Source organism: Thermobia domestica, chromosome 18 (assembly GCF_964235325.1).
Source record: "Thermobia domestica chromosome 18, izTheDome1.hap1.1, whole genome shotgun sequence".
Taxonomy (NCBI): Eukaryota; Metazoa; Arthropoda; class Insecta; order Zygentoma; family Lepismatidae; genus Thermobia; species Thermobia domestica.
In genome coordinates, this window is record NC_137471.1 from 1,997,291 (window position 1) to 2,022,166 (window position 24,876).

At 37.2% G+C, this 24,876-nt stretch overlaps 1 protein-coding gene across 3 annotated transcripts in view; it reads right to left on the bottom strand.

The window, feature by feature from the left end:
• Positions 1–24,876, bottom strand: part of LOC145675969 (uncharacterized) — a 617,917-nt gene that overhangs the window by 229,450 nt on the left and 363,591 nt on the right. For all 3 annotated transcript variants that reach the window (XM_081746793.1, XM_081746794.1, XM_081746792.1), the window contains exon 4: positions 552–662. In XM_081746793.1, coding sequence (XP_081602919.1) covers positions 552–662 — 111 coding nt within the window. The remainder of the gene's footprint in view (positions 1–551; positions 663–24,876) is intronic.

Below are 24,876 nucleotides of genomic sequence, written 5' to 3' on the forward strand. Positions count from 1 at the left end.
ATGAGTGCTGATTTCAAAGAGTTACCCCAGAGGAGAAATCCTCCCGGACCATATTTTCAATTGCGCTAAAACTGGATTACCAATATTTTCGCAGTATTACTTTTCACCCCCCGTGTATTGAAATTTTCCCCGAGGAAAATCTTCTGACATCACCACTGACTCGGACAAAATAAAGCTGGAATATTACTCCATGCTGTCCTGTCGTACAGCCGCCCCTGATCAGCTATTTCTTACGCAGTTCGTAAATTCACTTTACAAGAAGCAAAAAATACAAATACCTTCAAGGGCGCCCATCAGGGGGGCAACGGGGGGCGCTGGCCCCCTTAGAGGAAATTGTACTTGGAAATATCGAAAACCCAATAGAATGTTTACATTAGTTACAGCAAAATTTGAAACTATATTTGAAATGTCGCTTATACTTGCCCCCCCTCCTTGGAAACCATGGGCGCCCTTGAATACCTTTAAATATTGCAATAATGACAATATCAACATACCATTTCAGATGTAAGGGTAAAACAAACAAAATGGAACATTAAAGTGTTAACACTCACCCGCGCAAGCTGTCGCTGGAGGCGGGCTATAGCCAATCTATCCCGTTGACCATTCTTGCTTTCTTGTTCCAACGCTTGCTCGAGTTCCAACACGCGAGCTTCTAAGTTCTCCTGAAACAGAACAAACAAAATAAACATAAATAAAACATTGAAATCATATTTTTTTTTCTAAATTCATACATTCTTTGTTTTGCTTCTTTTTCTTTAAGATGGTGCAAATTCACTGACTGCACTATGACTGTGAAATTCATTTGTCTAAAACTAAAACCATATTTTTCTTTCTCACAACAATGGGAGTAGAAAAATTACCATTATAAAACTTAAAAGTACAGAGTGCCTCAATAAGAATGCCAAATTAAATATTCCTATAAAACACAGTAACTTAGTACATTTACAAATATTAGAACATTATTACAGGCGAAAAAAGTATCGATTTAAGATTGAATTTTGATACCAGTCATGTGTCTTCGACTTGCTCTCTTGGGTGAAATTCGTAACAACTGTTTTGCTCATCCGGTCATCGGTTTTGGTAGTGTTGTCTTCGACTTGCTCTACAGGTCTACCTTGTTATGAAATTTGTAACAACATTTTAGGTATTCTGGTCATTGATTTTCCTGGTAACTCATTCAATTTCCTCCTGAATTCCCGCACTGTTCGGAGTTTATTTTGCGTGGACCTCTGAATTCAGACATTCCCAAAGGAAGTAATAGTAATGCGTAGGGTAACGTATGACCTAGCTGGCCACTTCCGACCATAACTTTAAAAAGAGAACTTGGCTCTGAAATTTCTCATGCAGCAAGACAATCGTTTCGTGGGAGGTATCGTCATCTTGTTGAAACCACTTCCGTATCAACTCCGTTCAAATACAGTCATAAAAAGGAAACTGATACCCATATTGAGGTACCGTTCTCCACTAAATATCACGTCATTCCCATCCTTGTCTTGAAAAAAAAAGTACGATAGTATCACTGCACCAACTCAAACTCCATATTACATGGTACTTGCACGAACAGTTTTATCAACCTAAAATATGTTGAGTAAAACAAACTTAGCATTCTTAAATCGGAACATTTACCCTACGTAAATATACTGTATAAACGCTTTATATAAGCTTTCTATTGAATCGTTGCTTTTACTGGGACACCCTTACAACCCAACTTACGAATGGATGCATTTATTTTAAAGAATCGTTGGCGGGGTGTTTACGTAAGGTTCAAAGGACAAATTGCATTATTTGTCAGGGTTGCCAGACCATACGAGCAGTAGATATGGGTCCATTTTTTTGGTTGTTTTAATTGGTACTATATACGATTATAGAAACAATTGTGGGTTATGAAGTGTTGTTTCAAGAGGAAAACTGGAACACCAAAAGCGATCGTCACAAAAAAAGATATTTCTGTTTGACCGTTTATAGAGAAAACAAGTGGTGTCATAAAGAGAGAGAGCTCGGTCCTGCAGGCAGAATTGTGAAAACTCAAAATTGGTACAGAGTACGGAAATGTACAGGTGATACAGGTACGTTAAGTAAGAAGTGGCCACGAGAGACCATCATATTCGTTCGACAGTTTTTAACTATATCCACTATATTTCATTTATGTTAACCACACTGTAAAGAGCATACGCATAAACTTACTGCATATTTTCTTTTAATGTTATTGTGTTTAAAGTTTATTAAGTTAGCAGTGCCCATATTAACTAACTAACTCTATGGCCTATGGAACCCGGAGGTTCAATGCCGCGTTCACAAAAGCTCTCCACTGACTTCTATCCTTAGCCAACTGGATCCAATTTCTACTTTGTATTCCTATCTCTGCGAGATCCATCTTAATATTATCCTCCCATCTGCGCCTATGTCTTCCTAATGGTCGTTTTCCTATGGGTCTACCAGTCAAGACTTTGAAAGCGTTTCTACTTTCTTCCATTCTAGCTACATAACCTGCCCACCTAAGCCTCCTAGACTTGACGAAACGGATATTCGGAGCCTTCATAACTTTCGAAAACTTCATAACGAGGAATTACATAATTTATACGGTTTACCCAACATTGTTAGGGTCATCAAGTCTAGGAGGCTTAGGTGAGCAGGTCATGTAGCTAGAATGGAAGAAAGTAGAAACGCTTTCAAAGTCTTGACTGGAGGACCAATCGGAAAACGACCATTAGGAAGACCTAGGCGCAGATGGGAGGACAATATTAAGATGGATCTCGCAGAGATAGGAATACAAAGTAGAAACTGGATCCAGTTGGCTAAGGATAGAAGTCAGTGGAGAGCTTTTGTAAACGCGGCATTGAACCTTCGGGTTCCATAGGCCATAGAGTTAGTTAGTTAGATAGATACAGTAATAACTTATTCAATTTCACAAATCCTATCTTACAAAATAACTATTTTCACTCTTCGCAACCGAATCCGATTAATCAAAATAAATATAATTTGATTTAGAAAACTGGATTTCATATCAGAAATAACCGGACTAACGAACAATAGAAGAACTCTTGAATTAGAATAACTCGGGTAAAAACGGACTCGCGTCAAAAGAAAGACCTCGTCAGAAGAGCTAAGTCAAAATGACCTTATATTGAATGGTTTCGAGTTCGAAAGATCCCTCGTAACAAAATTCCGGGACAAAAACAGCTTCGCGCTTCAAAAATACAAGTTAAAAAAAGGTTTTACGTTACAAAGCCTGAGTCAAACCAAGTCACGAAGGCCAAATGAAAAATACCGAAGTCAAAATTGCTTGGTAGGGAAAGTGAAAAAAAAAAGTGCTTGCATTCTCCCTTTGTGTTAATGATGGAACTCCTTAAGTTCTTGCCATGATTCCTTTTTAATTACGAGTGTAAACTTAAGGGAAAAACATAATTAGAAAGGAGAGCACAAAAGCTCCGTCATTACCACTTCATAAAGAAAGTGGAATTCTTTCCAGCATAACGAATAAACCCTTTAGGAGGCACGAAGGGGCAGTGTTGCAAATTAATTGGTAACTAAATTCCCTAAAAGATGTTTCCAAATTATTTATTTATTTAGTTAGTTACTTGATTGGCTCATTGCTTCCGTTAAGAGCTAAAAATTCCAAGTCATTAACGTTGATCTAGTACAATATATGTTATGCAATTCCCCAGCTTGATTAGGCCTACACATTAGGATGAAATGGATTAGGATTGGGAACTATTTCAGTCTTTTTTAATTATTAGGATTTCATACGATATGACACTAGGTCATTTCTTTCGTCAAAAATTTTTGAGACCACTTTCACGATACATTTTCGAGACGAGACAGCTTCAAATCTGGTCCTGTGTATATATTTTTATTTATTATAGGATAACACACCGATAAAATTATTGAAAACAGAGAACATTAACTTAGGTTGGTTATGCGGTGGGGTATCAAAAAGTTCGTGCAATCTCTCAGAAGGAGACGAACTTCTTGGATATGCGAGAAGAAGGAATCCGCTTGGATATACGTATTATGCCTTCTTCCTTCTAAGTTAAGTATTCAAAATATTGATTCGTGGGGACTCTTTTTTTAAAGGTAAATCACTCAAGGTGTAATAATTGACCAACCTGAGGCACGGTAGTTATCCAGTTGCATCTCTACAGGAAATCAGAACGACAAAGTTACGAGGAAATAAAAGCAGTTCGTGGGAATCGCGGAAATCAGCAAAATAAATTCACGAGGACATAGAAGCAGTTCGTGGGAATCGCGGAAATCAGCAAAACAAATTGACGAGGATATAAAAGCAGTTCGTAGAAATCGCGGAAATCAGCAAAACAAATTCACGAGGATATAAAAGCAGCTCGTGGGAATAGAAAAATGAGCAAAATAAATTCACGAGAAGATAGAAGCACACTCCCTCAAGCACACTTTGGACGAAAATAAGTCCCAGTCGTACTATTTCCCCTCATGTACATTTTTTGCGGGAGGGGGAGTCCGACTATTTTCTCTAAAGCACATTTTGCAGGAACAAGTCCCGTACATTCTATTTCCTCTAAAGCAGTGGTTCAGAATCTTTTCGAGCCTAGCGCCCCCTTGGGTAAATATGATTGCCCGAGCGCCCCATGTCATCTTAATCCAATCCACCCATGCACAAGGCTGACCCTAAGACTTGGAAGAAGCAGTTTAAAAACAAGAAAAAGGCTTCGATTAGCCTTGAAAGTTCTACGTTATTATTTACTTTTTAAAACGTCTAAACTCTTGATTAGTAAAATAAGAAATTAAGACATCACTGGTTCATTTGGGGGAGTAGCAACACCCCTTGATACAAATAAAATTTCGCCTTTTTCACTGACTTACTACTATTCTATTGATAAAATCTATATAAATCTCAAACTCAGGGGGATAAATGCTCCTTCCTGCCCCCCCCCCTAAATGACGCCCCTGAGGACCAGGCTCTCTTAGAACACTATTGCCCTCTAGAGTTGCCAACTGACTGGTATTTTATCGACTGATCTGTACTAGGGATGGCCATTTCCGAAAAAATATTTTTCCGGTTTCCGGAAAATTTTCCGTTTTCCGTTTTCAATATTCCGGTTTCCGGAAAATATATTTTCCGTTTTCCCTTTTTCCGGAAAATGTGGCCATCCCTAATCTGTACTTTTGTTAGGTTCAATTATACATGGTGACTCCAAAAACCTTCCCCATTTGAAAAGCGAATAAAACAAAAAGTACTACAGACAGAAACTTGTTTATTTCAAATATAAAATTGTATTGAAAGCAGTTTGTAAACTAAGTACTGTGTTATGAGTTGAATTACTTTGTGCTAATGTGTGTCAATGACACAACTGATAACACTGATTACTCTGATGAACTACTCCTTATACTCCTAATGGAAATACAAATCGCTCCCACAATCCAACGAAAGTGACTCAGCGACACTACCGGCTAGAGTTGTTACTAACTGCATCGTCTGCTGCTGGCAGTAGCTAAGTGTATCATTGGCTAATTCTATCAGACTCTCGCGCTCTGAATGATTTCATTCGTTCTTGGTTTTAGTAGTTCGTAGTACCCAGCTTCCTTCAGTGGCGGCGCCTTAGTCTCCACTTACGTGACTGTTTTAGTGGGAAGAGCAGCTGAACCTCTTATAGTATATCACTACTCTATGACTGACAATACGATTATTATTGTCAATACAGCCTCCCTCATTTTGATTGGCTATAGGGTTGGCAATAGGTAAGAAAGGTGAGGTGTTTGGCACTCACTCGCCACTCTCCTACCGTTTTCAGTCGTTATTATGGTTTGGTCAGGAGCTCATCACACGTACGCACTTTATTTATTTATTTTTTTCAAAAGCAACAATTCCGTACTTTTGATAAAGTGGATAGTTTCAAATATCTAGGATCAATATTAACAGACAAAAATCATATTCACGAAGAAATTAAATGTCGACTAAAAGCAGGGAATTCGTGTTACTATTCGGTTCAAAATCTTTTGTTGTCGCGAATTCTGTCGACGAATTTGAAGCTTAAAATATAAAACACGATAATCATGCCTGTTGTTCTGTATGGTTGCGAAACATGGTCGCTTACTCTGAGGGAAGAATATAGACTGAAAGTATTTGAGAACAAGATCCTGAGACGAATATTCGGGCCCAGGAGGAACGGGAATGGGGTATGGCGGAAACTTCATAACCAGGAACTACATAATTTATACGGTTTACCCAACATTGTTAGGGCCATCAAGTCTAGGAGGCTTAGGTGAGCGGGTCATGTAGCTAGAATGGAAGAAAGTAGAAACGCTTTCAAAGTCTTGACTGGAAGACCAATCGGAAAACGACCATTAGGAAGACCTAGGCGCAGATGGGAGGACAATATTAAGATGGATTTCGCAGAGATTGGAATACAAAGTAGAAACTGGATGCAGTTAGCTAAGGATAGAAATCAGTGGAGAGCTTTTGTGAATGCGGCATTGAACCTCCGGGTTCCATAGGCCATAGAGTTAGTTAGTTAGCAACAATTCCGTGATTACAGTGCGAAGAGCTTTCCCGCGTACTGTTTCCTATTCCGCGTAACAAACCCATTCCTGATCGGAAGACTATCGTGCAGGGGGTCAAGAAGTTCCAAACAACGGAATCAGTATTCTCGTCCCCAAATGATTTTCCTCTTTGGAGTCACCTTAAAGCTAGGGTTTACTCACATCAACTCTACACTTTTGCCGACCTTAGGAGAATAATTCAAGCAGAGCTACCAGCTATTCCCCCAAGACACTATTCGGGTGTTATAGATACCAGACATCGTCTTAGAATGCGTATTGCTCGCAATGGACAACACGTTACCAGACGTCATTTTCAAAACAGTCATTACAAACTATGGTCATACCCATTGTGTATATTTGAATAAACAAGTTTCTCCCTAAAATCCATTTTGTTTTATTATACTTTCAAATGTACACTCATGTCCAAACTGATTGTCGCATATCTAACTGTCTTCTTGTAAGAATATAATTTGATAATGATTTTACAGGGTACTTTTAATACTGATACTATGTGTATAATCGGGAAATGTATATTTGTGGTAAAGTTCATAGGAAAAGAATTAAAATACGAAAATTAGAATGAGTAAAACAAAATGTTGCTAAATGGACAAGAAAGTTTTATTTTCGTCTTATTTTTCTTATTTACTGCTCTTTTCACATAAAATGTGCCACATACATGTCTTTGCCGATTATACACATACTAACATCATAAGAAATACCGGGCGAATTCGGTATCAAATTATACTCCTACAACAACATATTTATAGACATGCGACAATTATTTTGGACATGAGTGTACAAGATCGTTTTGGGTCATCCTATACTTCAAGATTTATAATACAAGTATTCTTCATTTATTTTCAGGATCAACAGAGAGTGTTGGAAATTTTATTTTAGACAATTGGCAAACCTAGTCAGACATACTGAAATTGTGGAAGCTGATGTAATGACATTCACTATCAGTAGAAGCTTTTATTCCAGAAAAAAAAAAAACTTTTACCCAGGGAAAATTAGATGAATTTGGCAACACTGGAAAAGGGTTTTTGAAATGACAAAGCAATTGACTCCCATCTAACTCATCTTCGCGTCTTTGCATAGTAATTCTTTTACCATCTAATCAGGCGGGAAAGAGGGTTTTTAATTCCATTAACTTATTAATGGAATTTTAAAAGCATTTCCTTCAAACCCTTCCTTCAACACAAGACCTCTCTGTTCCGACGCGAAAACAATAATTGCTGTTAACAATACGCAAAATAAAATAACTCAACTGTCTATATATAAGGAAAAGGGGAAATGTTTTTCCAACAATTTGAAACCTGGACCCTAACGAGAGAAAATGGGAGAAAGAAAGTGAAACAATACGTTTTCGGAATACCAACAGAGATATATCTTCTTTTCTTCCTTGTACCTGATACCAATGAATCTTTTAATTGTCCCCAGAGGGCTCTGCCTGCCACGAGCCTCTCTTAAGAAGTAAAGCAAGGGCTTGGCGTAGTCTTCCAGGACAGGAGAAGGGTTTTAAAAACACGACTAAATTAAGAAGGGTGTCGGAAGCGAAGGGAGAGGAAAAATTAGGGTGGAGAAACCAATTTCGAAATCCAATTTCACTCAAGTTCAGTCAAACTTTAGTATGAAAGAAAGGCATCTTAAATTTTCATTGATTTTGCTAACTTTCGTTATACAGAGTAGCTACACCCAGCCAACAACGTAAGGAGTATTCCAGAAATTATGTGAACTGAAAAATGCTGACCAACGTCAATTACCTCCTTCGCTGGGTTAAAAGAAGAAATATCAGTAATATGTCCAGTTAGTCAGTCATTTTTTACTATTACTAAAGCGCTCTTTATACATATTTTATATATATATATATATATATATATATATATATATATATATATATATATATATATATATATATATATATATATATATATATATATATGTATGTATACAGGGATGTAAAGAAAGGTTGTTTACGGCGCTTGGGAGCAGGCACGTAGCCAGGATTTCGTAATAGGGTGGGGTCCGAGAATGAAATACTATGGTTATCACACCAGAGTTCGATTATTCTAAACTATTTTAGTGGTAACATATTGGTTCGTTTAGTCAGGATTTCGTAATGAAGGGGGAGGAGAGTTTGAGACGAAATATTGTTATCACACCAAGGGGTTGATCAATTTAAACTATTTTAATAGCAACATATATTAGTTTGTTAAGACTTTAAAATTAGGACATGTTAGTGAGTATTTTAGTAACAAACTATGAAGAAATCTCGAATAAAAGAATATTTAAAAAAAAAGATTTGACATTAAAATGAAATGAAATCTGTTTTACGTCCCACGTTTATGCCGGTTAGGCTAAAGGAGACGGTGATGATGAGAGATGAGTGAAAGGGTGGAATGAAGAAAGTGGGAGAACCCCGAGAAAACCCACGAGCACAGTGTTTGTCCACCACAAAGCTCACTTGGCGGGAGCAGGGTTTGAACCCGGGATCTCATGCACCAGAGGTGAACACTCTACCATTGAACCAGCGCGGCCCCCGAAAGGTAGTGGGACTGACCCGTTGTATAATGAGTTTTTAAGTCCATGTTCTAGTTACACATGCTAGTGGAGGGAATTCTTCTAGCGAGTAGAAGTCTCCTAACTATGATTGTTAATGATTCTAGAAGAAAATAAAGTTTCCTCGTCTTATAAATTTTGTTGATTTTGTGTCGGTTCTCAAATAATTCTTTCTCGCCTCGTCTGGATTCTCGAAGTTGATTGTCTCCTCAAATGTTTTCGTTAATTTCGTAAAAGTTTAGAAGTTACAAGAATCGTTACAAGTGGGAGGAAACGGGACAACCCCGAGAAAACCCACGAGCACGGTGTTTGTCCACCACAAAGTCCACACGGCGCGAGCTGGAACCGAACCAGGGACCCCAAGCACCGGAGGTGAACGCTCTACCACTGAGCCACCACGCCTCCCCCCGAAAAAATATTTAATTTTTTTTTTTTTTTTTTTTTTTACAATATCTACGTTCCTTCTTCTGTTCATCCAAACATAACAATTTTCCTTTCATTATGACATCAATTAAAAAAAAGCACGTATCCAATATTGTAAAATATTTTATAATATCTGGGTTCCTTTCTCTGTTGAATCAAATGTTACCAGAACTTTCTTTCCACATAACTTTTTGTTTTTATTATTCCGTCAACTGCTGTCTGTTCCAAATGACAAGTTAAAGGAGTAGAAAATTGTTTCTCAAATAATATGTTTGATACTGCAGAGAAGTGATAATGAAAAATAATTTTTATTTTTAGCTTTTTTTTAATTTTTAACGCTGATTCTTCCTATTTCTTGTTTCTTTTTGTTTCATCCTTCCTTAATTTTTTTTAATTCCTGGTCTCGAAGAGGGGTCCGGACCCCCCGGACCCACCTCTTGCCTACGTGCCTGTATAGGAGGTGATTCTACAGATGAAAACAAGTAAAAATGTCTATGTAACACAATGTCCATCTCGGCCTCCTAACCGAGTTAGGGACGTCCAAAAGGGTGAGAAAATGAACTTTGAAGGCTAATCCTGGCAAAACGACAAGAGATAGAAGGTCGGTGTTAGGCGGTCCACACAGACTCTCAACATGGACTATCCAAAGATATTAAGATTAGACGTGTACAAGGCGAGCGCAAGGGATTCCCCAAAGGATGCCTCACTTTGCCCTCATAACGTCCGCGGCATGCTTCGCATCCTTTGGGGAATCCCTTGCGCTCGCCTTGTACACGTCTAATCTTAATATCTTTGGATAGTCCATGTTAAGAGTCTGTGTGGGCCGCCTAACACCGACCTTCTATCTCTTGTCGTTTTGCCAGGATTAGCCTTCAAAGTTCATTTTCTCACCCTTTTGGACGTCCCTAACTCGGTTAGGAGACCGAGATTGACATTGTGTTACATAGACATTTTTACTTGTTTTCATCTGTAGAATCACCTCCCAAGCGTTCTAAACAACCTTTCTTTACACCCCTGTGTATATATATCTTTCCCTCTTCCCTGGGGCTGAATTTAGATTTAAACGGCATCAGAAGTGTCACTGTTCATCTCAGCGACCCCTGAAAATTATGGTTTCCACCTAATATTGGTCATTTTCGATCATTTTTATATATCCCCCCCTCCCCTAAATTCTACCGTCAAAGAGAAATGAAAAAACATCCTAGGCCCGAACCTCCTCATCTATGTTGAAAATTTAACCAACTCACTTTGTTGGGTTAAGAGTTATTAAGTCACAAACATAGTGATTTTTATTTTTATTTACATAGATGGATAGTTTTTTGTATGGCTATTGCAGATAATTCACTTCATTTTTATTCTTCTTAAAGATGGTAACATGTTCAAATTTAAGTGGAATATCTCTGAACTTCAATAGGGTGCTATCCTCTTCGGACGCAGAGTGTCGTATAGGACACATAAAATTAGCATTATTTGTCTTGATAGAGCAACAACGTAGCATATACGACACGCATATTTCGCTTCTCTTGCTTGTCTCCAGAGTAGCCACTGCACTTGATAGAAGCTTGACAATTGAAGAACGCTTTCCGCTCGTCCTAAGTAGTAATTCTGGAGGAAAGAAAATATCGCACAAACAGAAAAATGACACGATTACGTTAAATATTCTACTTTTGTTTTGTTTTGTTTTTTTTTTTTAACGCGTTATTTTTTGTAATGCATGTTGATTTATGTTCTTAAAGCCTTGGGGGAAAATAGCTACGCAGTTGATTATTATTTTGCTCTTCTAGTGTGTCTCGTGGTAGGGGGGCAAGTGTCGTATGCGACACAATGAAACCAACCGTTACAAAAGATGATTACTTATAATCTAGAGACATCTCATGTTTTCAATCTCTTCACTTGGGTTTTATGAACATGTGACCTTGTTTTGAGTATTGGATATTGTTGCTGTATTGCATAGATGAATTAAGTATGTAATACACATAGGCGTACGTAATGGGGAGGCGAGGAGGACAGACCACTACCAGAACGTCATTTCTCATATTTTATTGGTAGAGTTCCAATGTGTCCTATATGACACACATGATTGTCACTACTCTGTGCAAAAACAATGTAATTTCTGTTACTCTTTGCATGTATGGAACGAAAGCATTATGAAGTTGTACTAGTGTCACTGAAGAGGCTATAAACTATCCGGTAACAATTTTTCTACACTATCTGATCAGGCCCGTATCCAAGGGGGATCTAGGGGGCCGGGCCCCCCTAAATTTTTGCTGGCCCTCCTAAAAATTTTCACGGTAGTATTGCAAATAAACTATATGGTGATGAACTACATTGTAGTTGGATCGGGGCGCCCCTTTACATTTTTGGGTTGGCTACCGGCCTGTATCTGATAAAACGTAAGTATTCTTTTAAGTATATGCGTCAATGTAAAGAGAGAGCAGCAGCGTACGCAGAGATTCTTTAGGAGAGTTTACGAATTAAGATTTCTGGACTCGGCATCTATGGCCATGTTAGCCCGTCGGAGAATTTGGAAGGAAACGGTCTGGGACCATTATGCTAGGTACGATCCCAGCATTTGTCTGGTGTGAATGAGGAAAAATCTCAATGGTAGGCCTGAAAAAGCTGTCCACACTGGGAACAGAACCCGGGACCGCTCGCACCAAAGGAGAGAGCGTTACATCAAGAAGGGTCAAGCACTACTCTCCGGCCATCTTTATTCCCAAGTTTCTCCCATGTTACAGGGGTTGGGTGAACCACTGAGACGTCTTGGAACGAGGGTTGAGGTTAAGCAAAAAATAATTCCCACTCCACCGGGGATCGAACCCGGGTCGATCAGTTTGTAGCCTTACAGACTACAACGCCGTGACTCTTAACTTATTTGGTAACAGGAGACACAAATATTTACGAAACTAAGGTGTAAAAGTTCCATCTTGTCGTTTCTCATAGAGCTGCCCCTGTTTTACAAATCAAAGCATGAGAATGTGGATTTCCTTCTCCTAATACAAAAATTCTGTTTTTAAAAGCCATCGAAACGGAACATAAAAGTTATCACTCTTCAGACAGTTACTGAACGTAATATTTCCTAAATTAATGTGCACTCACTTTGATAAAGAGAGCAAGCAAGCAAGAAAGAAAGAAGAAAAAAAGGTATTTAGCGACAAATATGGTGCTTTCATTCCTAATGTCATAATATATGGGAATAACGAGCTTACGTCACTGAAATCCATAATACCAATGTTTCCAACTTTAGGTTACCATTTCCAAAGTTAACGCCAGTGTTCAACTCAAAGATCACCGAATAAGACTAACATTACAAAATGCTAATCTGGACAGTAAAATGAATTGGTATCATTTATTTAACGTTTCCACGATTACATTCCGGGGTCTAGGCCAAAGATGGCGTGGGTCAATGAAAACTTGACCTATCACCCACTGACCCACTACTCACAGTAACCCATGACCACCATGATCCACTCCGACCCACGACCTACCACGCTGTGACCCACTCTGACCTACGACCCATCATGACCCACTTTGACCCACCAAAACCTATCGTCAACTCTGACCCCTGACCCACGCTCTCCTTTTCACTGACTAACGAGTTTACACTTGTAATAAAACAAGGCTGTGAAATTATCACTAATCGAAGTTTGAATCTCTACGGTCAATCACTCAAGCACCTCTCTGTTAGAATAGCGGTCGAGCTGACTTTTACGATAAAAATGATAATGTGTTTGTCACGGGCTATATTACGATGAATTTTGAATTTAATTACCATATATAATTATCTCCTTGTTGAATTACAGATGCTTTTCAGTGGGAAATAGGATGAAAGTCACAAATCAAGATAAAGCTGGCCAACGTAAAATGAAAAAAGTGTAAGTTTTTCATATAACTATGCACACATACAAACTTTAAATTTCCATGTAACTAAGCTCACAGTACAAATTTATGTATATCTTCTTCATAATTTTATGGTTTGATTGCCTGTGCTCTGAATGCTCCATATAATAAACACAAGCTTCAGCAATTATTATAATAGAAAGCAATAGATATAAAATACGAAGCATGGTAGTTTTTCTTTCTCAATTTGTTTCTCAACTAATAACGATCATTCTATACTATTTTTACATATCAACCCACTACCAATTTCCCATATACAGAAAGTGTACCTCCCCTTAAAAGAGAATTTTAAAAAATGCTAAGAATACGTTCTGTTTATTTTTAATAAAGAGTTAATATATTCAATTTCAGCTCTCTAAGTTAAACTACTCATGAGAGACTCAATTTTTCGTAAAAAGTCGGAATCCCACTAGCCCCTTGGGATATGTATTGTAATGAAAGCGATATAATAACATCCCAGTTGGGATTGGTGCTTAGATATATATACCAAAAGTCACTTCCTTTGGCTTTGCCATTTGGCCGTGATGATTACACACCCATTGTTACATTCAATTTCTTAAATATAAACTAATTATTTGCTGAGCACGTTAAAATTCAACACGTGTTACAGTTTGACCAACTAACTCTTTGGCTTCATCAGACACTATGTGATACAGAGTTATCCTGTATCACATAGTGTCTGATGAAGCCAAAGAGTTAGTTGGTGAAACTGTAACACATATTTAATTTTTAATGAAAATATATAGTTTTGCTCAGAAAATAATTAGTTTATATTTAATTATAACAAAACAAAGCTTCTAGTTATGGAAAATATCAATTTCTTATATAATAATTCATATATTACAGGTAATTCAAAAGCCAAGTAGTAAGCCTATTACTATTATTTCAATTACAAGTACCAAAAGTGCCTGAAGGTTTTTTTTTTTTTTCACTTAGATATACTCATCAGGTAAGGAAAGAGAAAACAAATGAAAAAGGGAGAATAATGGAGGCCTTGAAAGTAAACGGTAGACATATTCACCAGTGTCCAGAAAATGCTGTCTACAATGCACTGAGCAGAGTGGGTCGAGTAGATCACGGTGAGGCGGTGGGTCAGAGTGGGCCACGTCATGTTGACTCACGACCCACTCACAAATCTTGACCCACTCCATCTCTGAGCACCATCCCAGAGGCTAACCCTGTTCTACACAGGACGTATTTTAATCAAAGTAATATAAAATTACCGTTTTAGGTACACATAAAAAAATTACCCCTTAAAAAACTCCCTCCGCTTGCCCCCGACCCCGAAGTAAAGCTGGTGTCGTTACTGTTCCTGGCCCGTCATAGATTTTTGTAGTACAACAAGAAGTTTAGTTTTCTTCTTCAGAACCAATATCACGGAAATTTGACCAATAGAAAAAAAAAATCCCTTTTTCCTGTAATTTTTAATTTCCAAAGACTATCTTTCCTGGAGATAATCCTGGTATTTCCTATATCAAATATTGACCTTACAGAACATTTGAACAGAGATGAAGGTTTTAGATTTCATCCATCCACGTGGTGTCACCAAAGTCAGAGAGTAGAGTGATCCAAATACCCCAGAACTCTGGGGAGAGGAAGAAAGCGGCCGCTACGCAAAATCAATTTACGAAAAGTCTTAGCTCCCATCCCCCACCCCCCGCAAGCCCCCCCCCCACTTGGGAAAGGAAAGGAAGAGAATCAAAGTAATCCTTCACCGGAAGTTCCGCCATATCCTTCCGCTCATAAATATCTTTTCCTCCCGGAAACTCTTGTGAGAGAAACTTTCAACTTTTATTATATGAAGTTGAGCGTTTTCGTTCTATGGAAGTGTGTGTGTGTTTGTGTGTGTGTCCTGATGGAACATTGCAATGTCGTTCAAGAGGTACGAAGAGAAATTCTTCGCGCTTACGGTACCAGTGTTTGCTTGTACGCCATTCCCAACATCTATGCAGTGTTGCCACAAAAAAAGAAAACTCCGTACAATATTCGCAGGATTTATCAGCATTGTAAACATTTATGAAGGCAATTTAGATTTTTTTAAAATAAGAAAAAGAAAAGATAATTACAAAGCATATGGCTAGACTGTTTTTATTGAGGAAGCTCAGAGAGCAGTAATATTTCTAGTTTTCTTTTTCATTTATACGTATGTTTTTTAGTAAAATGAAATATTTCAGTTTTACGTCCCACGATTATGCCGGTTAGGCTAAAGGAGACGGTGACGATGAAAAATGAATGCAATGGTAGAATAAATGAAGTGGGAGAAAATAGGAAAAACCGAGAAAACCCACGCGCAGAGTGTTTGTCCACTACAAAATTCATTTGGCGCGACCTGGGAGCAAACCAGAGAATTTTTTAAAGTAAATTTTCAGTACATTTTACATGTAAATTGCTAGTAAAATATTTAATGATTATTTCTTTAAGTTTTAGGTATATTTCTAGTAAAGAATTTACTACTTTTAGGTATATTAGGTAAATTTCTAGTAGTGTTTTAAAGCTTATTTTTAGTAATTTTTTAGGTATGCTTTTAGTAAATTTTCAGTAACTTTTCAATGTTTATTGCTATTAACTTTTTTTAAAGGTAAATATCCAGTAAAGTTTCGGTAAATTTCAAGTAACCTTTTAATGTATATTTCTCGTAATTTTTAAAGGTATATTTCCAATAAACTTTATGAACAGAATTTGTAGAATCAGTTCAGATAAATTTTCAGTAGATCTTAGGTATGAAAATGAAAAGAAAAATGAAATGAAATCTTCCAAGTTTTACGTCCTACGGTTATGCCGGTTAGGCTAAAGGAGGCGATGATGAGAAGAAATGAATAAAATGATAGAATGAATAAAGTGGGAGGAAACGGGTGAATTCCAAGAAAAGCCCACAAACATGGTGTTTGTCCATTACAAAGCTCACTTGGCGCGAGCTGGGATCGAACCAAGGATCCCATGCACAGGTATATTGCTGGTTAATTTTGTATAATTTTAAGGGTAATTTTCTATTAAACATTAACTAGATTTTGCTATTGAATAATAAATTATTTATAATAATAATTTGATATTAATGTAAATTACTTACAGGTCGTTTCATAGACATTAATAATACCAATAAAGTAGCTGTGTTGAATCAAAAGAAAAGAGAGCGAGAGAGAGAGTCTGATTCCTCGATGGCGTTAAAAATCAGCTAGCGACCTAGTGTTCGTTGTGAGAGGACAGGAAACCATTGATAAATTCATTCTTCATCGCATTCTGCGCAGCAACATGTTCTGCATTGGTAGCACTTTTGGTTGCGGTAGGCTATTAACTTGCTAATAGTTTATTATCAACGTAAGCTACACCTCTACTGATTGTGACAGTGTTAATGATAGGTTGGGATGTTTTATAGCATCCGTCTGATGTCGAAGTTCACTGTAGCAATAATAATAATAATAATAATAATAATAATAATAATAATAATAATAATAATAATAATAATAATAATAATACAGTGAAACCTCTCTAAAGCGGACAGCCGTGGGGAATCAATGAAATGAAATGAAATCTTTGAGTTTTACGTCCCACGGTTATGCCGGTTAGGCTAAAGGAGACGGTGATGATGAGAGATGAGTGAAATGGTGGAATGAAGAAAGTGGGAGGAAACGGGAGAACCCCGAGAAAACCCACGAGCACGGTGTTTGTCCACCACAAAGTTCACTTGGTGGGGGCTGGGATCGAACCCGGGACCCCACGCACCAGAGGTGAACGCTCTACCACTGAGCCCCCCCCCCGTGGGGAATCAAAAATTGTCCGCTATAGAGAAGTGTCCGTCTTACAGAGGCTGCAATATTTTCTTACGTAAATTAGTAATCAAGATGATATGTAATCAGATTTTTTTTTTGCATGAATCGTGTATTTACGAATATTACGGTACCTGCATTATCCTCCCCCATCCAATACTCTATAATCGAGGCACAAAATTGAAATAAGATGCTATAGTTTACACTTATCAGTACTTACTACGTTTTCAGTATGTCGCTTTAATTTGTGGGTTAACTGCAGTTCAGAAGTGTCTTTTTTGAGACAATATGCGTACTCGCGAGCAAAAAAAAAAAAAAGTCTTCTGCTTGGTTAGAGATTCCAGAGGGACAGTACCATAACATGTCATCCCGCAATCAATCACTTTTGTGTCTAAAACAGCTTGGGTGGGAGTGGGATGCAAGCAAAAGACATGAGAGTCTTGATAAACAGAGACGCATCATCTGAGTTGCTGAGCAGACAGTTGAGCAAGCTAAATGTCATATTGCTTGCATTGGTGACACATATATGAATTACTAAAAATGAATGTTTACTATATTTTTTAACTTGTTTCTAGAGAAAGTGTCCCTAATACGGAGGTAAATAATACCTATAAAAGACAGAAAAGACTGTCCGTGTCCGTACTAGAGAGTGTCGCCTTTAAAGAGGTTTGCCAATATGTTTTTTCCTATTGGCAGTGTTTGGAGATTACAAAATATGTCCGTTACACGGTAGGTGTCCGCTAATAGAGGTTTCACTGTATAATCAATAATCTATTATTCCTTTCAATATTGGGCTCTCTGAACATTTATGGATTAAAATCGTTCTTTCTTCTATTTTCAAATAATTAAATTCAAACAATACAGTTCTTAGGTTGCAATTAACTCTGTAAACTTCATACATGATAGCCTACGTAGTTTGCTCTAAGACAAAAAAAAATAAAATAAAATAAAATAAAATAAAATAAAATAAAATAAAATAAAATAAAATAAAATAAAATAAAAAATCAGTGTAACGTCTTACGATTATATCGTTTAGGCTAAGGGAGACTATGATTAAAGGAAATGAATGATGATGAAAGAATTGGTGGAATGAGAAAGCGGGAGTACCCCCGAGAAAACTCACGGACACGATGTTGTCCACCACAAATTTACTTGGCCGGGGATTGAACCAGGGATTTCACGTATCAGAGGAAAGCATTCTACCACTGAGCTACTGTGGTCCCCAGTTTGCCCTCAACGTTGATCAGTCTGTCGATCAGCATAGAGATATACTGAAATTAGCAAATGTTCATAGTATCCTGAGTGAGTAGTTGAGTATTTTTCCAATACTGTCTTAAAAAAAAAAAAAAAAAAAAAAAAAAAAAAAAAAAAAAACGAGACATTCCAACATTTCACAAAGTCTGGCAACCCTTACTGTGACCAAAGTGTTTCAACTTTTGCTGAAGTCTTTTCATGCTGTAAAAATACCTAGTTTAAATTTCCTTCTCTTCCATCCATGGTATTTTCTCTTTCTCATACACACACACACAATCACACATATCTTTGAGTATACACTACGACACGCGTGCAGGAGACTCAAAATATACAATTCAGGTTTCGGAAGGGATTTTCTCCGCTACGCTTCTTCGCAAATCTTCTAAATCCGGTCGCTGCACTAGAAGATGACCCAATGCGCATACGAATCGCGTCATTATTGCATACGAGTGTTAAAACGAAGAATAAAGAAGAGAGAGAGAGAGAAAAGGAGAAAGTGGATACCTTGCGATACTGTTTGAGTAGGTTTTCACACAAGATGCGATGTGGATTCGTACATTCTGCGTTAGAGACACTGTTACAGTATCTTCGTATAACAGAAGACAAAGAAAAGTAAGCAAAACATTTCTTGAGACATTCACTCGTACAGTCATTACTAGAAGGTCATTACAGTAGTCGGAGTTAAGTTAGACAATTAAAACAAAATACTCTTTTCCTCATATTAGAAGGATAGTTAAGAAAAGTACAACAGTAGCGAATGATCCAACAATTTTATAGGGCATGCAGCACACGCTATTTTAAACGGACATAAAATAAGATTCTATTCTTATATCTGTATTTATAAGATGTTCTGAAGTCTGTAAGAAATAAGCAAGCACATTTTAATGCAAATGCGCTCCAAGTTAACTTCTGCCGGTGATACAGTATTTTCCCGAATATACAGCGCACCTTTTATTTTTGTTCGAAAGAATTAATTGGAACTGAATTTTGAGATGCGCCTTTTATTACCAAAGATGGAGTGGGTCAAGATTTGTGAGTGGGTCAATGGGTCAACAGGATCTGATCCACCATGACTCACCGACCCACTCTCCTCAGTGCATTTTAGACAGCATTTTCTGAACACTGGTGAATTTGTCTACGTTTTATTTTCAAGGCCTCCGTTTTTCATTCATTTTCATTTGTTTCTATTTATTCCCTAAATTATATTAACTGTTAATTTATTGTGGATAGCTTTAATTCATTATACAGGGTGTTTCAAAACAACACCGAGGTTGGTCTGTACTTTTTGTCTTATCTTGGTGTCAGGAATCAGCTCCCAAACGTTGTCGGAGTTGTTTTGAAACACCCTGTAGATGATTTATTCTAAAACTGTTTATTCTCCATGAATTGTTCCAGACAACTTTCCAGGCGAAGAAATCATTTCAGATGCCTTTCTTTTCTAGATAGAATTACTTTATCTTGAAAAAACAAAAGTCGTCAACAAGCTATAAAGAACTGCAAAATTTGAAAATCTATTTTTTCTTTAAAATTTCTGCCACTGCACTCACCCTCTCCGTCTACACTTTCCAAACAAAACTATCACGTTGCCTCACCTTCCACAATGTTGTTTATTCTATGTAATATTTATTTATTTATTCATTTGCCAAAGTTCCAGATACAGCAAGGCAGCCATTTTACACAAACTATGTAACATAGAATATAAAATTAACAATAACAAGTGTAAACAAAAAGCTATATAAAGGTCCATAAGTGTAGCAATAATAAATTGAAAGAAAACTAAGGTTCTATATGTGTAGCAATAATTTCCTGTCGGAATACATTCTCAGATTTAAAAGTATCCACGTCAGAAGCAATGGAGTTGAATTCAGAAGCCAGTCTATAGAACAAAGAACGCTGAATAATTGATAATCGAGGCGTGTTGCAATGAAGTAGTTCACTATTTCTAGTTCTTTTTGCAGGTACCCGAATATTAGAGATTAGTTCTTCAGTTCTAAGTTTCCCATTTAGAATTCTATGAAGAAACATCATATCAAATAGCATGCGACGAGATGAAGGTGTACGAATGCCAAGAACAGTCAACAATTCAGGTTTACTTAAACAGCGTACAGAAGGTAATCTTTTCCTGACAATGGCAAGAAAGAAATTTATATCTATATAAAATGTCCTTTTTTGGCTTCAGTTTTAAGAATTATAATTTGACGTATCATCTGCAGTACCTCTCAAACCGAGATTCAACTGTTGTTAAATGTTATGCTTTAGGCAGGAGTATCTTTGAGCAGGCTGCAAAAGTTCTCTTGTCAAATTAGTATGATCACAGTAGATGCTTACAAAAATCCGGGGTGTTTACATATACACTAACAAAAAACGTGAGACTTTTGGTACAGAATCTTCCACCCCTAGTCTACAAAAACAAAACATGAAATGGGGCTATTGATCTAAACACGTCTATAAAGTGAATAACAAATTTGAATCTGCCTGCCTGGAATAAGAAAATAGCAATTACATTTCTTAAAACCTGAACGCCTAGTTAATTTGTGCCATTCCAATCGGTACATTGGTGAGAAAATAAAAAGTTCGAAGAGCATTAACGCGTCAGTTTTCTATTCATGATTTTTTTTTCAATATTGCCAGATCTACACGAAGGCTTATTATGTGTATGAAATTTAATATCCGAAGGGTAATCAACCTTGTTTTCTGTGAATAGTGTGGGGGTAGAGTAAGAAAAAAAAAATAAGAGAGAATTGACCGCTGATGCACGACATATTGTTCCTTGGCGCCCGGCAATCAGGCAACCAACATTTCACCACTGTTCAGCAGTGAAGCATAACAACACGAAGGTTTAATAATAACAGTACTTTCACAAGAGATGGCACTTCTTTCACTTTTATTGACGACAGTCTGCAAAACTCGAGTCAACTGACTTTAATGAATAATAATAATAATAATAATAATAATAATAATAATAATAATAATAATAATAATAATAATAATAATAATAATAATAATAATAATAATTTGTACTTCATCTCATTTTTAATAGAAAACTATACACATTATGCGATATTCATTGAAAAGTGTAATTATAGTAAATCAAGATTTACGTTTCTCAATTAAAGTATTTGACGTAACGCTTATGCTATATCACAATGGTGAATCTACTAAATATCAAGGTATTATCGTTAACTGCTGTATGGCAGGATCAATTTTAGGAAATTTACCAGGTGAATTGGAGAATTTATTTTAGTTTGTGACGAAGAGTGAGTGAAAGTCAGGTGAGCGGAATGGCTGAAGTTAAGAAAGTAATTGTTGTTGGTTGTTGTAAACGACGCTGTATTACGGAGGCGGAAGGGACTATTTGCCGGAGAGCTACACTTGTTATGATATAGTAGCGGGAAATGCAATCTTTAAATGGCGTTCCATACGATTGTACACGATTTTCTACTCGATATAGGAAATTATACGCCTTTGTTTTGAAGGTCTATCCTAACCTAACCTAATATAAACTAATTTAGTACATTTCTTACCTAATTTAGTACATTTTGGTACTTTTTTCTATATTCGTGTGGTCTAGCGATACACTACTAGTACCGTATATAGCCCTCGTCCAATATGCCAGGTTTTTCAGGGATATATATATTTTTTATGGCATGTGATATAACATATCATCTCGTCTCCTCAACCGTAAGTTGGTAGGCAACATGGAAATGTTTTATACTTTGATAAGGTCTCTTCTTCATAACTGGAACTAGATATTCTATCCTTTATCTTCCACTTCCTGGTTTTCCTTCTGCCTTTCCCTCTATCAACACGGTGATCCAATCGGAGTGCCGAATATGATGGTCAAGCATACTGTTTCTTCTTTTTCCTATTATCTTTATGATCTGTCGTCCTTCATTAGCTTCCTTTAGTACGTATTCATTCCTTTTCCTTTCAGTCCATGATATGCGAAGCATTCTGCGCCAACACCACGTTTCAAATGCTTCCAGCTTGGATATTTCAGCTTTTCCAATGTCCACGTCTCCGATCCATAAAGCGCCACGCTCTATACCAGAGTCTTAATAAATCGTTTATGGTTAATTTGGTCAAGTTACAACCTCACATGATTGGGGATTGAGAGAATATATAAAGTCTAGAGCATTGCTGCTGTTTAACTAATACCAGGGACTACCGTGGCTCAGTGGTAGAGCGCTTACCTCTAGTACGAGGGGTCGTGCCTAGTTCGATTCCCGGTTAAGTAAGTTTGTGGTGGACAACATCGTGTTCGTGGGTTTTCTCGGGGTACTCCCGTTTTCTCCCATTTTCTCATTCCACCAATTCTTCCACCGTCATTCACTTGCCTTAATCATCGTCTCCCTTAGCCTAAAGAGTATAATCGTAGGACGTTAAACTGGTAGGTTTCATTTCATTTTTATAACTTCATGCCAAACAGATATGCTTCTTAGAGGTTAAAAGATTTTTTTTCGTTAAACCTCAAAAAATATTGGTGAGATTAAAACTTAACATGGTTAAGGTATGAAGGGATATAACACCGTTCGCTTCAACTACCAGCATAGCATTCATAATGTAAACTTTTCGTGTGATCCTCTTTACTGCTGCTAGAAGAGTTTATTTATTACTAAAGAAAATCCATAACAGACGGAAATATGTAGCATGAGTATAGTGGGTAGACTCTCAAGAAGAAATTCTTTAGTGTTGCCACGAGACGAGACAAGACAAGACCTCAGGTTGTCTCGTCTAGTGCAAAGCATGTCTTGTCTCGAAAAGATGTACTAGTCTCGTCTCGAATGGTTCTGTCTCGTCTCGTAAAGAAGACGAGACGCTCACAAAAAAGGCAGTTATGCCAAGTGGTTAAAATTACAACTTTTAACCAATTTTGGGTTGGTTGACAGCGCAACACGACTATAATATTCTAACACCGACTGCTTAGTTTTGTCTGAACTAGTAATGAATTACTAAGACAGGAATATTTGTCAATACAATCGGTACAGTCGAAAGGCAAGACTTTCCTGCTCATTCTGAAATCCTTTTTTTCAGAACCTCTGGCGCCACTTCAACAAATAAGGAAGCATATGTGACTTTCCGATTTCAAAAATGGCTTGGGTTCGAACAACATCATAAAACATTTTTTTTTTAAATCAAAATTTTATTGTCAAACCAGCATCCTTTCAAAACTCATCACCGAAAAAGGCTGACATTTCTGTCTTTGGAACGAGAAAGAGCATGAAACAATGGTTAGTTACTGATAAAACTGTCATTAAGAGAACAACTTCTTCTATAGCAGGATTTTGATACATAGATATCCCTACCAGCACCCAAAATGAAATCTTCTGAAACATTGTTCTCGATGATTGCTTTAACATTGTACTTGAATCTGGAGCACTATCACACAATAATAAAACTTGAATCCATTGAGAAATGGAAATAAATGTTGTTTGTAAGAATCATTTAAAAAAAATAACTTTAGTTATTCTCTGTTCTTTGTAGGATAGCCTTTATTTTAAATAATAAACTCTGGTATACATTTCAACGGCAAATAGGGATGCGCACGAGACAAGATTTGAGGCTGTCTCGTCTCGAAAATGTGATGTAAAGTGATGTCTCGACTCGAATTTTGTCAGGAAAATTCTGTCTCGACTCGTCTCGTGCGCATCCCTAAAGGCAAATAACTTATTCCGAGTTAATAAATTTTTAAACAAATTCAAAAACTGTTTGAATTTTCGAGACACGAGACGAGACTTCATGAGATGTCTCGTTTCGTCTCGCCTTAAAGGGTTCTGTCTCGTCTCGTGGCAACACTAAAACTGTTTCCTTCTCCAGAAGCGAAAACTAAGTTTTAAAAAAGAAAAAAATACACATTAGTGGTAAGAATCGAGTTTCCGCTGCATTCAAAACTGTATTTATTCTACCAGAACAGCCTACCGCTAAGAATGTACTTGTAATTTTCTTTCTCTCTCTCTACCTTTAGAAAAACCACCATTACATTCTTTTACGAACACTCTTAAAAAGACATACAAGCGCGTTACGAAAGTGTATGTGAATTAGAAGACGAGGAAGGTGGGAGGAGAGGTTACAAAGACCAAAATGACCAGGAGAGGGGAAATGAAAGGGAGATCTTGGTCACAAATCTCAACCCTACAACGACCCTTTGCTCCCTCCTCCTACACCCCTTAACACACAATATGGCGGTCCTACATCACTTTGTTATCGGGGTCGACCACAAGAGACCCACAACAAACACTTTAGGAACAACCGAGATTAGCACGTGAGTACATTACGTTCACAGGTCACGTGATACTCTCCCCAACTTTCTTTTCCTTCGACCTATCCCCAAACACACATACATACGTCTTAAAGCAATGAATTAATAAAAACTAATCGACCGGAATCAAATTACAGAACCACTTCTAATCAGGTAAGTAATAATTAGATATGGATTTATTTATTTATTTTACAATCTCAAAAC